The sequence below is a fragment of the Sceloporus occidentalis genome, unplaced genomic scaffold (assembly GCF_023333645.1).
Source record: "Sceloporus occidentalis isolate IW3139 unplaced genomic scaffold, rSceOcc1.0.p SCAF_1, whole genome shotgun sequence".
NCBI lineage: Eukaryota > Metazoa > Chordata > Lepidosauria > Squamata > Phrynosomatidae > Sceloporus > Sceloporus occidentalis.
In genome coordinates, this window is record NW_028316981.1 from 7,826,774 (window position 1) to 7,839,522 (window position 12,749).

Consider the following 12,749-nt stretch of genomic DNA (forward strand, 5'->3'; position numbering starts at 1 on the left):
TCATTGGGAGGAGGAGGAGGAAGGCTGGAGTCCCAAGGGAGGGAGGCTGGGGGGCCTTGAGAGGAAGTCATTGGGAGGAGGAGGAGGAAGGCTGGAGTCCCAAGGGAGGGAGGCTGGGGGGCCTTGAGAGGAAGTCATTGGGAGGAGGAGGAGGAAGGCTGGAGTCCCAAGGGAGGGAGGCTGGGGGGCCTTGAGAGGAAGTCATTGGGAGGAGGAGGAGGAAGGCTGGAGTCCCAAGGGAAAGAGGCTGGGGGGCCTTGAGAGGAAGTCATTGGGAGGAGGAGGAGGAAGGCTGGAGTCCCAATGGAGGGAGGCTGGGGGGCCTTGAGAGGAAGTCATTGGGAGGAGGAGGAGGAAGGCTGGAGTCCCAAGGGAAGGAGGCTGGGGGGCCTTGAGAGGAAGTCATTGGGAGGAGGAGGAGGAAGGCTGGAGTCCCAAGGGAGGGAGGCTGGGGGGCCTTCAGAGGGAGTCATTGGGAGGAGGAGGAGGAAGGCTGGAGTCCCAAGGGAAGGAGGCTGGGGGGCCTTGAAAGGAAGTCATTGGGAGGAGGAGGAGGGAGGCTGGAGTCCCAAGGGAGGGAGGCTGGGGGGCCTTGAGAGGAAGTCATTGGGAGGAGGAGGAGGAAGGCTGGAGTCCCAAGGGAGGGAGGCTGGGGGGCCTTGAGAGGAAGTCATTGGGAGGAGGAGGAGGAAGGCTGGAGTCCCAAGGGAAGGAGGCTGGGGGGCCTTCAGAGGGAGTCATTGGGAGGAGGAGGAGGAGGAAGGCTGGAGTCCCAAGGGAGGGAGGCTGGGGGGCCTTGAGAGGAAGTCATTGGGAGGAGGAGGAGGAAGGCTGGAGTCCCAAGGGAAGGAGGCTGGGGGGCCTTGAGAGGAAGTCATTGGGAGGAGGAGGAGGAAGGCTGGAGTCCCAATGGAGGGAGGCTGGGGGGCCTTGAGAGGAAGTCATTGGGAGGAGGAGGAGGAAGGCTGGAGTCCCAAGGGAAGGAGGCTGGGGGGCCTTGAGAGGAAGTCATTGGGAGGAGGAGGAGGAAGGCTGGAGTCCCAAGGGAAGGAGGCTGGGGGGCCTTCAGAGGGAGTCATTGGGAGGAGGAGGAGGAAGGCTGGAGTCCCAAGGGAGGGAGGCTGGGGGGCCTTGAGAGGAAGTCATTGGGAGGAGGAGGAGGAAGGCTGGAGTCCCAAGGGAAGGAGGCTGGGGGGCCTTCAGAGGGAGTCATTGGGAGGAGGAGGAGGAGGAAGGCTGGAGTCCCAAGGGAGGGAGGCTGGGGGGCCTTGAGAGGAAGTCATTGGGAGGAGGAGGAGGAAGGCTGGAGTCCCAAGGGAAGGAGGCTGGGGGGCCTTGAGAGGAAGTCATTGGGAGGAGGAGGAGGAAGGCTGGAGTCCCAAGGCTGGGGGGCCTTGAGAGGAAGTCATTGGGAGGAGGAGGAGGAAGGCTGGAGTCCCAAGGGAAGGAGGCCGGGGGGGGGGGGGGGCTTGAGAGGAAGTCATTGGGAGGAGGAGGAGGAAGGCTGGAGTCCCAAGGGAGGGAGGCCGGGGGGCCTTGAGAGGAAGTCATTGGGAGGAGGAGGAGGAAGGCTGGAGTCCCAAGGGAGGGAGGCTGGGGGGCTTTGAGAGGAAGTCATTGGGAGGAGGAGGAGGAAGGCTGGAGGCCCCAAGAAGGAAGAGAGCAGAAGGAGGGCCTTCATAGGGAGTCATTGGGAGGGAGGGAGAATGAGCTCTGGCTCTTCCCTTCTGGGCTGAGAGAGAGAGAGACGCAGCTGCCTTCCCTTCCTCCAGGGCTTTCAAGGGCAAAGGCAGCCTTCTCCCCTCCTTCCCTCCTCACCCTTCACAACAACCTTGCGAAGGAGGAGGCCTGGAGAAGCCTTACGCTGTCAGCCTCTCCTCCCCTTCCCTGCCACTCTCTCTCAGCCTCTCCCTTCCTTTAACAGATCCCCAGTCTTCCTTCCACCGGAGTTTATAGCAGCTGCTTCCTTCCCCAGAAGAGTACTCTGCCAACTGCCACCTGCAACTGCCTCTTTCTCAAACCCCGGCTGTCACTCACCCAGGCTCCTCCCGCCCCTCCCAGCGTTCTCTGTGCTGGGATTGGCTGCCCTTCCCCTGGCTCCGCCTCCTCGTTCATCCAAGGCAAGGGCCTGCCCTAGGGCTTTTCCTGGGATTGTTGTAGAGCAGTGATGGTGAACCTTTTAGAGGCCGAGTGCCCAAACTCAACCCCAAACCCACCTATTTATTGCAAAGTGCCATGTCCCTCTGGCTTTCTAGTAACAAACTCTGGCAAACTCTGTGCTGGGGCTCTGAGTGCCACCTCTGGCAGCGTGCCAATGGTTTGCCATCACTGTTGTCTTAGAGGGCAGGTTTGAACTGGAATTTTACTCTGATCAGGGCTTGAAAATTGTAGTCCTGAAAGGTATGGGAGGCAAAGGTTGCTAGGATGGCAAACAAGAGGTCCTGCCAAATTCTCTCTTTGTAAACAATTGGAGTGTGTGTAAACAATGTGGAAGTGGCTCCTGATTGAGATTCAAACCCAAATAAAAAGAGGTCCTTCAGAGACAGTTTGGAGTCAGTAAAAGAAAACATATAGATCACAGTTTAAGTGATGGGTTCCCCGTGAGGGATAGAGACCTATGTCAGGGGTAATGCTTAAACATCCAATAAATGTAAAGGGAACTAACTACATGTTTAATTTACATGCAACCAATGAAATGTAATTTGTAGTTTTCTCTCTTCTAAGGACTATGAGGGATTGATTCACTTTGGACTCTGGGCCCCAGAATTTGGAGGCTTTCCTCTGGGACGCTGCAGCAAAGTAAATATGTTTCCTTTCCAGCCGGCTCCTGGTCTCCCTGCTAATTCTGGTTACAATTCTCGTTTTACATTAATCTGCAGTATTATTATTATTATTATTATGTTATCTCCCTTCCATCTTTCTCCCATGGAGATTAACATCACATTTAAAACAATACAAATTTTAAAATGTAGAAAAGATATTACATTGTTCAAATATAAAAATTTTAAAAAACCATTTTAAAAATTAAAACAATTTTGGATTAAAATGGGGCATGTTAAAAAGGCCAAAGACACCTTAAAATCTTCAACTCTGAAGCCCAGCCTCCTCCTTCTGGCTCCTTCCTGACAAACTCCCGCTCTAAGCGTCCCTTTTGGAGCTGATGTCTTTCTCAGAAGCATAGAATCATGATATAATAATAATAATAAAACTTTATTTGTTTACCGCTTTTCCAGCAAGATCAAAGCGGTTCACAGCAACGTACCTTAATACAAGTTACAAATACAATTCAAATAAAACTTCAAAAACAATATCTAAAAACAATCATGTCATCAATCATAAGATCTATTGGTCACAGGATAAACATCTTGGGGGAAACTTCTATAAGGTAAGGAGTTTCTTTATAGAGAGTCAGGAGGATATGCTAACCGGAAGAGATCTGTTTTCAGCGCCTTCTTAAAGGCAATCAAAGTAGGACTGAGTCGGATCTCTTCCGGAAGTTTGTTCCAAAACATCGGAGCTATCGATGTGAATGCTCTTTGGTGAGTTACTGCCAGTCTCACCTTCTGATACTCAAGTAAGAGCTTCCCTGTTGTTCTGAGAGTGCGGGGCGGATTGTGTGGGGAAAGGCGTTCCCTCAAGTAACTCAGGCCCAAGCCATATAGGGCTTAATAGATAATAACCAACACTTTGTATTGAGCCCTGAAGCTAATTGGCAGCCAGTGAAGAGATCTTAATATAGGTGTTATATGGTCCGTTCGTGAGGTTCCAGTAACCAATCTGGCTGCAGCATTCTGGACTTGCTGAAGCTTCCAAACCTGGTACAAAGGTAGCCCCATGTAGAGCATATTACAGAAATCTAGACGAGAGGTTACCAGTGCATGTACCACAGTTTCAAGGTCCTTTTGGTTCAGAAAGGGACGCAGTTGGCTGGGGATGAATCCAGGAGTACTCCCAAACTGCGGACTTTGTCCTTCAGGGGAAGTGTGACCCCATCCAGGACTGGATGGCAAATTTCCCTGTCTGGACTTGGGGTACCTATCACCTGGATTCAACTTGAGTTTGTTTTCCCTCATCCAGCCCATTACTGACTCTAGGCAGGCATCCAGAGGAGAGATGCCTTCCTTAGTCACTGTATCAGTCAGAGATATGGAGAAATAGATCTGGGTGTCATCAGCATACTGATAACACCGTGGTCCATGTTTCCGGATGATCTCTCCCAGTGGCTTCATATAAATATTAAACAGCATGGGGGACAGAATGGTGCCTTGAGGGACGCCAGATATCAGCTCTTTTCCGAGAGCAGCTGTTCCCCAGCCCCACCATCTGGCATCTTCCCAAGAGGTAGGAATGGAGCCACTGGAGCTCAGTGCCCCCGATACCCAACTCCCTCAGGCACTCCAGAAGGATACCATGGTCAATGGTATCGAAAGCCACTGAGATGTCCAAGAGCACTAACACGGTCACACTTACCCTGCCTGTGCCCAGACTGTAGCTGTCTCCACATTAAGGCGACTGTAGCTGTCTCCACTCCATATCCCGCCCTGAAGTCAGTTTGAAATGGCTACATATACTGATGAAAGAGCAGATGTAGTGCTTATATGGTACTTGGATCTACAAGAGACAATAGGTTTCCAATACAGTGGTCTGAGCTTAGTTACCAGCCTCCGCAGTCGTCCCAGGCACTGCTTCACCTGAACCTACAACAACGTCAGTGACAATACCTATCCTCTCAAACAATGACAGAAATAGCCTCAGTTCTGGCTGAATGGTGCTAAACGGTGGGAGGAAGATTGCAATCTTTCTCTCATCTTTGATAAGAAATTCAACAGACCTATGGGTCCTCTGAACTCTAAAAATTTGCTCAGTTATACTTCTATACCATCTTCATGACTATTTCATTGCTTCCTCAAGGTACAGGATGGCATTGGCTGATAATAAATGCCACAAAACGTCTGATCAATATTGGGGCCATAAAAAACTATAGTACTGTAATAAAAACAAAAGAGGCTTGTTCCAATCTTCTTTAATTCTACATTCAAAACAAATAAAAACAAAATTTAGAGTGTGGTGCTAGGGCTAAAATGGGTCAATTGGTTTATTTAAAATAAAATAAAAAAATACAGGTTCAGACTAGAGATTCTCCGGAAAATCCTGGAGGCATTTCAGCTCCATGATTTTGTGTGTCCCTGTTCTTAGTTGTAGTTTGCTTCTGTATCCCAATCCACCTACTTCATCACAATTATCTACACATTGCTTACCATGGCAAGCTTTTTCCATACAAGGCTCTACCATTCAGTCTGTTGTTTTCTTCAGTGGCACTCACTACAGAGATAGGGACACATTGGAAATAGTGAGGCCATCATGTATACCCATAACTTCACAATGTCCTGATCAGATCTGATTCTCTTCCATAAGATGTAACAGATGTCGAGTTGTGCTTTCCTTCCTATCCAGACATGGTTTTCTGGTAACTCACGAAAAGAACAACCTAGTTCCATTTCAGAAGCTACCACACTTTGGAGTGGTTGAAGAGACGTTGTTGACCAGAGTCTACCTGACCAAATAAAGGGTAAGATCCATGAAGAACATCCTCACACAGGTACGTTGTTCTCAGTTATCAGACCTAGTGTTACTGGCGCACCTATACTGCCTGATCTGCCTCAGTTAATAGTTTGGCATGAACACGATTTCATGCCAGAAGTCTAGAGTGGTTCCTCTAGCTATATCAAAAACAGATACCACGGATAAATCACCTGTTACAAAATAAGTTCAAACCCCTTTGAATGGTGGTTGTTGCCACCAATTGACAAGGATTGTCTGATTCAGGCCCTGCTGGAGTTCCAAATAATGGTGGATGCCAGCTTATAAGGATGGAAATTATTTTGTTACTCCCAATAAGCAAAATGAATAAATAAAAAATATGACCAACAATCTCTAATCCACAATATAAACTGGCTTCAGCTAAAACCAATAGTCTTTGTTTTCAACCACAACTAACAGCTCAATTCTGATTCAAATTGACAAGTTAACATTAAAGGTTCATGTGAACCAAAGGACTGACCCAATCCAGGTCACAGATGACAAAACCAACATTTCTAATAACTTGGTTCAAGAAATGATTTCAACATCTTCTTGTCACAATCAAAACAAGTCAATGATAAAATTGTGGCTTGTCTTGGATGCCTTTTAACATGCTCCATTGTGATCAGTTGTTCATCACTCCATTTACAGTGCAGCTACTTCCTCTGCACTACCAACAATCACATCCATCTAAGATAAATGTAGGACATGACATGGCCTTCATCTTCCACATTTACATGCCACCACTGTTGGATTGCCTTGAATCAAAAGAGGCTTCCTCTGGAAGACACATCTTTTAATTCTCACATAAGTGATATGCCTCAGTTCACCCACCCATTGGTTGGGGAGCTTTGGTAAGTCCCATGTTGTAGGATGCTTCCACCTCCATCGCTGGAAAAAGGAACATTGGGTCTTACCTGTGAGATGTTCATTTTCAGCGATGTAGGTGGGAATATCCTCCCCACTCAAAACTGAGAAGGCTGTTTGCCTTGGCTCTGCAAGAGTGGTTGTTAGTTACTGTTAGCTTGACTTTATGATAATTTCTATTTATTATACTTCTATTTATACTGAATGCTCTCTGAGTTTGTTTTCTATCCTCGGCTATAATATTGACTGAGGGATGGTGGGGGTTGCTCCTTCTGGTGGCGACTTCTTCAAATTTGGAACAAGAGATGGAATCAACCCATGTTATAGGATATTCCCACCTACATCGCTGAAAATGAACATATCACAGGTAAGACCCAAGGTCCTTTTCTCCCTGTGTGGGAAACCTGATGGCGAGACCTGTCTTCTGGCTGATACTCTTTGCACAGTCCAAGTATTTAAGTGGCTTTTATACTGTATGAATGTTTTGATGATGAATGAAATCTCTCTTCTCACTGAATTTCTTGCCTCATTCCAGGCATTTAAATGGCTTTTCTCCTGTATGAATTCTTTGATGATAAGTGAAACTTTCCTTCCAACTGAATTCCTTTCCACATTCTAAGCATTTAAACGGCTTCTCTCCTGTATGAATTCTTTGATGACGAGTGAGATCTGTCTTCCAACTGAATTCCTTTCCACATTCCAGGCATTTAAAAGGCTTCTCTCCTGTATGAATTCTTTGATGATGAGTGAGATCATTCTTCCAAGTGAATTCCTTTCCACATTCTAAGCATTTAAATGGCTTCTCTCCTGTATGAATTCTTTGATGACAAGTGAGAATGCTCTTCCAAGTGAATTTCTTTCCACATTCCAGGCATTTAAAAGGCTTCTCTCCTGTATGAATTCTTTGATGACGAGTGAGATCTCTCTTCCAACTGAATTCCTTTCCACATTCTAAGCATTTAAATGGCTTTTCTCCTGTATGAATTCTTTGATGACAAGTGAGATGTTTCTTGAAACTGAATTTCTTTCCACATTCTAAGCATTTAAATGGCTTTTCTCCTGTATGAATTCTTTGATGACAAGTGAGATTTGTCTTCTGATTGAAACTCTTTCCACATTCCAGGCACTTAAATGGCTTTTCTCCTGTATGAATTCTTTGGTGACGAGTGAGATGTTTCTTGTAACTGAATTTCTTTCCACATTCTAAGCATTTAAATAGCTTCTCTCCTGTATGAATTCTTTGATGACAAGTGAGATCTATCTTCTGACTGAAACTCTTTCCACATTCCAGGCATTTAAATGACTTCTCTCCAGTATGAATTCTTTGGTGACGAGTGAGATTTGTCTTTTTACTGAAACTGTTTGCATATCCCACACATTTAATTTGTATTTCTCTGGTGTGATCTACGTTATGACTGGATAAGTATATCTTCCTACTCATTGTTTGAGGGCTTTGATGTGATCTCCACCTTAACGTCTTTCCACACTCTGAGATCTCACTTTTTCTTTTTTTTGTGTGAATTCTTTCTACATTAATTCCTCTGTGAAAGGTAAGGCTTTCTTTACAACTGAGGCTCCTCCCACATTCAAGGAAAATACATTTACTCTGTTCCTCTCCTTTCTGTCTTTTTTCTACAGTGAATCTTCCACAGAAATCTCCAGCCTGAGAAGCAGAAGATTTATTCACTTTCTTTTCTTGAGTGGCGATTTTACTTCCCTTCTCTTTCTTCTGTTGATGTTGTAATATGAGACGCTGTGCTCTTTCGTCTAAATACATCTTTGGTTCTCTTACATTCTCTCTCTCTTGTCCATCACCGCCTGGCAAAGAGAGAAACAATTTAGCCACAGGTTAAGAGAAATATCGAGTCTAGATCAAAGATATTATTACCATGAATGTACCCCAGTTGGAACAGGGGATTTGAGGCAGGTGGGCTTCTAGTGTCTCTCCTGAGAGACCACCAGCACCTCTCAACAGTTTTGGAAAAAGCTGATTGCTATATAAATTTGACAACCTTAATATCTTATTAATTTTGTTTATATTCATTAACACTATCATAACATTTTTTGTTGTGTTGAGATTGTAAGCCTTGTGGGCAGAAACGCTTTGTTTCTCACGTAAACAGTTATAGGAGCATTTTTGGCAATGGAGCCAGATTAAACTATTTATTGTATGTCAGGTGGGCTATGTATGACTCTTGGTGGCCTGCAACTCCAAAAGTGCAACTTCTCCCAACTTTTCCTGAATAGATTAGACTATCAATGGAAAATCAGTGGTTTGCAACGTTGTGTGTATGGGGACAGTAGCTCAGTTCTTTGCCTTGAAACACACTCCATAAAATTGATATATATATACATACATACATACACACACACACACATATATATTTGATAATAATTATATCAAATGAGATCTTGATTGATTTCTGAGGGCTAAGTCACTGATTGTTTTATCCTCAGGGGCACATCCACCTGGTAGAATGTGACTCAGCTTGCAGAAATACAGCAAGGGGGCAGGAAGAGGCTACAGGGATTCAGGGTCAGCAGCAAGAGAATGTGAATCAGCCAAGAGAAAGAGGGAAGCTCACCCAGAGAGACCAAGATTGCCAAATTCTCCTCCATGACTTCCCTGTGAAGGGCCCTTTGGTCCGGATCCAGCAAGGCCCACTCTTCCTCACTGAAAGACACAGTCGCCTCCTCAAAAGTCACCTAAGAGAAGAAATAGTAATTTTGTGCCAAGATTATTAACCAAGTCAGAGCAGAAAACTGTGTAACCTGGGTTTATCTCAGTTTAGTTTGGTTAAAAATGCCACACTGGGCAAGTCTGATGGAAGGAAAGAAGAAGACAAAAAATGTTTCAGGTCCTTGGAGGAGAAAAAGAGGGTACAGGACAAGCCTTCTTGACCCTCCAGGGATGTCTGAAGGGGGTGCAGGGGTACGGATTTGCACCAGACGACACCAGAAGGGACGGTGAAACCACTGCTCCCCAAACATTGGCCTTTTGGCAGGGAGGAGTTTATGGGTGTGTGGGGCAAAGCTCTGTGGGAGGAGAAAGGGGAGCTCATTGGCTTTAAAAAACATTAATTTTTAAATATATTTTTTAATTTTTACAATTTTTACAATTTTTACAATTCTTTTAAAAGTTTCTTTTAAAAAATCATACTTGCCAAGTGTTAACATTAAACACATCAAGTACATGCATAGGTTATGCATATGATATTGTAATTTATAGATACAATTATGATTTCGCTAGGTGTTTATCTCACAACTGTTACCAATACATTCAGTGATATATGGAAATTCCAATTTATGAGTAACTTAATACAAAGAACAGTACTGAGGATTCTGTATGGTTGGATATGGGAGGAGGAGAATGGGAGGCAACACCACAAGTTACCAGTTACAAGTTTTACTGAGTGACACCAAACCCTACTCCTACCTGATCCAGGCTCTCAGAAGCTGTTCTCAGAGTGTCAGAATTAAGAGTTGAGTCAGTAGTTCTTGGCCCTGGCAGTCTTCCATCTCCTGGAGGGACACAAAAGGCAAAAGTGAACCTTCTCTACCATTCGTTCAGTTACTGATTTGGGTCTTTCCAAATTCAGCACAACAAAGCCAAAGCCAGCTGTTTTGGATGTCTTTGTTGAGTAACCATGAGGTTGACAAAGATGGGGGGGGGGGGGAATTATAGAATGGCCTAAGAATGTTTTTCTTTATTTATCAGATTAAAACATTTATATTCCACTGTGCATCATAGGAGTGTTGGGTGCTTCACGATGAAATCAGTGTAAACAAGTTAAAAACTACATCAATAAAAATATTTGAAAAAGCAGTCTTTTTGCCACAGTTGAAATGGTTTGTTGTTTGTCAAAACTGGGATATTTTGAAAAAGGAAAAAGAATCTTTGTAGGATAGACATTTTTATTACTGCAATTCTCCCAAGTAAGAATCACTTTAGATTTTTCCATCTCGCTAAGTACATTTGATTTCATTCCATGTTTTATAGTAATTATTTTTGTAAAGATCTGTGCTCTTGGTTGGAAATGTAATAACCAAGTATTTAACGTTTTTCTCCACTTTAAATTGTGGTATTTTGTTCAGCCTCTTTATCTCTTTACCTAATTGGGCATATTCAAGGTTAGCATCTTGGTCTTTTCCTTATTCAGTATGTCAGCAGCGTACATTTTCAATTTATATTCCTAGTTTTTCAGTCTAACCCCTACTATTTCTTTATCTGTCCTTATGTTTTCAGCTAAGACTTCTAACGCCGTAATAAAAAATAAGGGGGGAAGAAATGGCAGCCTTGTCTCATCCCCCACTGAATTGATATTGATTTAGTTTTCTCCCCATTGATAATTAGGTGAGCATGCTGTTCAGTATAAATCATTTCTGTTGCATTAACAAATGTATTGCCAACTTGTATTTTCTTCAAAGAAGCTATCATAAAGGACCAGCTTCGGTTTCCCAGACTTTTGATCTTCTGGGTCACCATTCTCTGGACATGTTCCAGATTGTCAATATCCTTTTTGAACTGTGATGTCCAAAACTGAGCACAGGATTCCAGGTAAGGTCTGCCCAAACCCTAAGACTACTGCTACTTCCCTCGATCCTTCAACTCTGACCAGAACACATTGGCATCCAGTGCAATTTGTTTAATGTTGCATGGGATGTCTAAATGTTTCGGGCAATAACCTAACTGCTGCATTTTGCATTAGCTGCAGCTTCTGACTCGCCTTCAAGGTCAGCCCCACAGACAGTGCATTTCAGTTACCAAATTGCAAGGTTATCAGTGATCTAATTGAGTGTAGTGTCTGAATTACTAGGGCCAGGTTGTCCATGCGAAAAAACGCATCAGACAATCGAAGCTCCATCTCTGAATCTGATTAAGGAACTTATCGCTTCGCTATTAAAACTGGCTTACCTCTATCTAGCTTAAAGCACAATTTAACTCCCAGAGCTGAAAACAGCCATGCAGAGCGCCCCTGGAAGCGGGGATAGACCCAGGATGCATTCAGGCAGCAAATTAGGCAGCAATAACCTTCTGGTAGGATCAGAATGCCATCCGAATTAAGCTTTAAACAAGATAGAGGTAAGCCTGTTTTAATAGCCAAGTGATAAGCTCCAAAGCTTGCGGTCCAGAATTCTTTGTTTAGAACCATTATACATAGGCTAGACTCCAGCTTTTAAAGCAGTGGATCCCAAACTTTGGTCCTCCAGATGCTTTGGACTTCTGCTTCCACAATTCAATACAGTTGGCTATGTATTCTGGGGAGTCCTAAACACCTGGAGGACCAAAGTTTGGGAACCACTGTTTTAAAGCATTACTCAAAATCTTCTCGCTACCTCCTTTTGAGCCAAATTAATCCCTCATTGAATACAATTTTGGGTGCCCCCCCCCCCCCGGGACCCAGCATTTTGAGGAACTATCAGCATCTCCCCTATATACAGGCCCAGGGCAAGACTATTACAACATATCTATTATACCTATATTGAGGAGAGGAGACCAAAGTGAAGAATGCCCTCCTCCATGCTTACCCAATGAGATGGCAATCCTTGAGCCCTTCTGTAGGAACTGCATGGACTGCGATCTCTGTGTGAAGTCTAAGGACATCTTCTCTGCCTCTAAGATTTCAATGGCTTTTTCTCCCAATAGGTCCTAGGAAAGAACAGCATTAAGAATCTTAAAGGGAAGGATGAGAGAAGTAAGAAGCCAAGAAGGAAGGAGGATATTCCTTCTAATGATGATTTACAGGAAACATTGGTCAGTGAACTAGAAGGGATTTATTTTTCAAATGATATTTCTAAGGTCCCAGCCTGAAAGGCTCTCACCTGCTGCTTTTGCTGCTGCTTCTGCTCCTCTGCCTGGCTCAGGAGGAAGCCTTCGGCCAGGGCCACCGCCTGGGAACTGGTCTCTGCCCCACATTCCTTGACCCAGCTGGCCATCTCTGGAGGAAGGATGGCCAGGAACTGCTCCAGGATCACCAGGTCCAGCATCTGACTCTTGGTGTGCCTTTCTGGCTTCAGCCACTGATGGCAAAGACTGGAGAGTCGGCTGCAAATCCCTCGGGGCCCCTCAGCCTCTTCATAGCGAAACTGCCTGAAGGACTGGCATTGACCCTCTGGACAGAGCGGCTTCTCCTCCTGATCCTCCGCCTCCATGGCTCCTCTTTCCCTGAACTCCCCTCTGCTCTGCACCTGAACAGAACAGGGAAGCTTTTTTGACTCAGGGCCAGCTGAGGTCTCCTTTTCCAGATTTTGAATGGTGCTCTTAGGCAGAACCTGCCTGAAGTTGAAGCATTTCTTTTGTC

The 12,749-nt window shown here is 44.9% G+C and overlaps 1 protein-coding gene across 1 annotated transcript; it reads right to left on the reverse strand.

Moving 5' to 3' along the window:
- Window positions 1-4,490: 4,490 nt before the first annotated feature.
- Window positions 4,491-12,452, reverse strand: LOC149320577 (uncharacterized). The gene is made up of 4 exons (XM_089505171.1): window positions 12,271-12,452; window positions 9,884-9,969; window positions 9,033-9,153; window positions 4,491-8,265 (listed from the first exon to the last, which is right to left on the reverse strand). The coding sequence occupies exons 1-4, from the start codon at window positions 12,362-12,364 to the stop codon at window positions 6,974-6,976; spliced, it is 1,593 nt and encodes a 530-aa protein (XP_089361297.1). The 5' UTR covers window positions 12,365-12,452; the 3' UTR covers window positions 4,491-6,973.
- Between the last annotated feature and the right edge of the window lie 297 nt (window positions 12,453-12,749).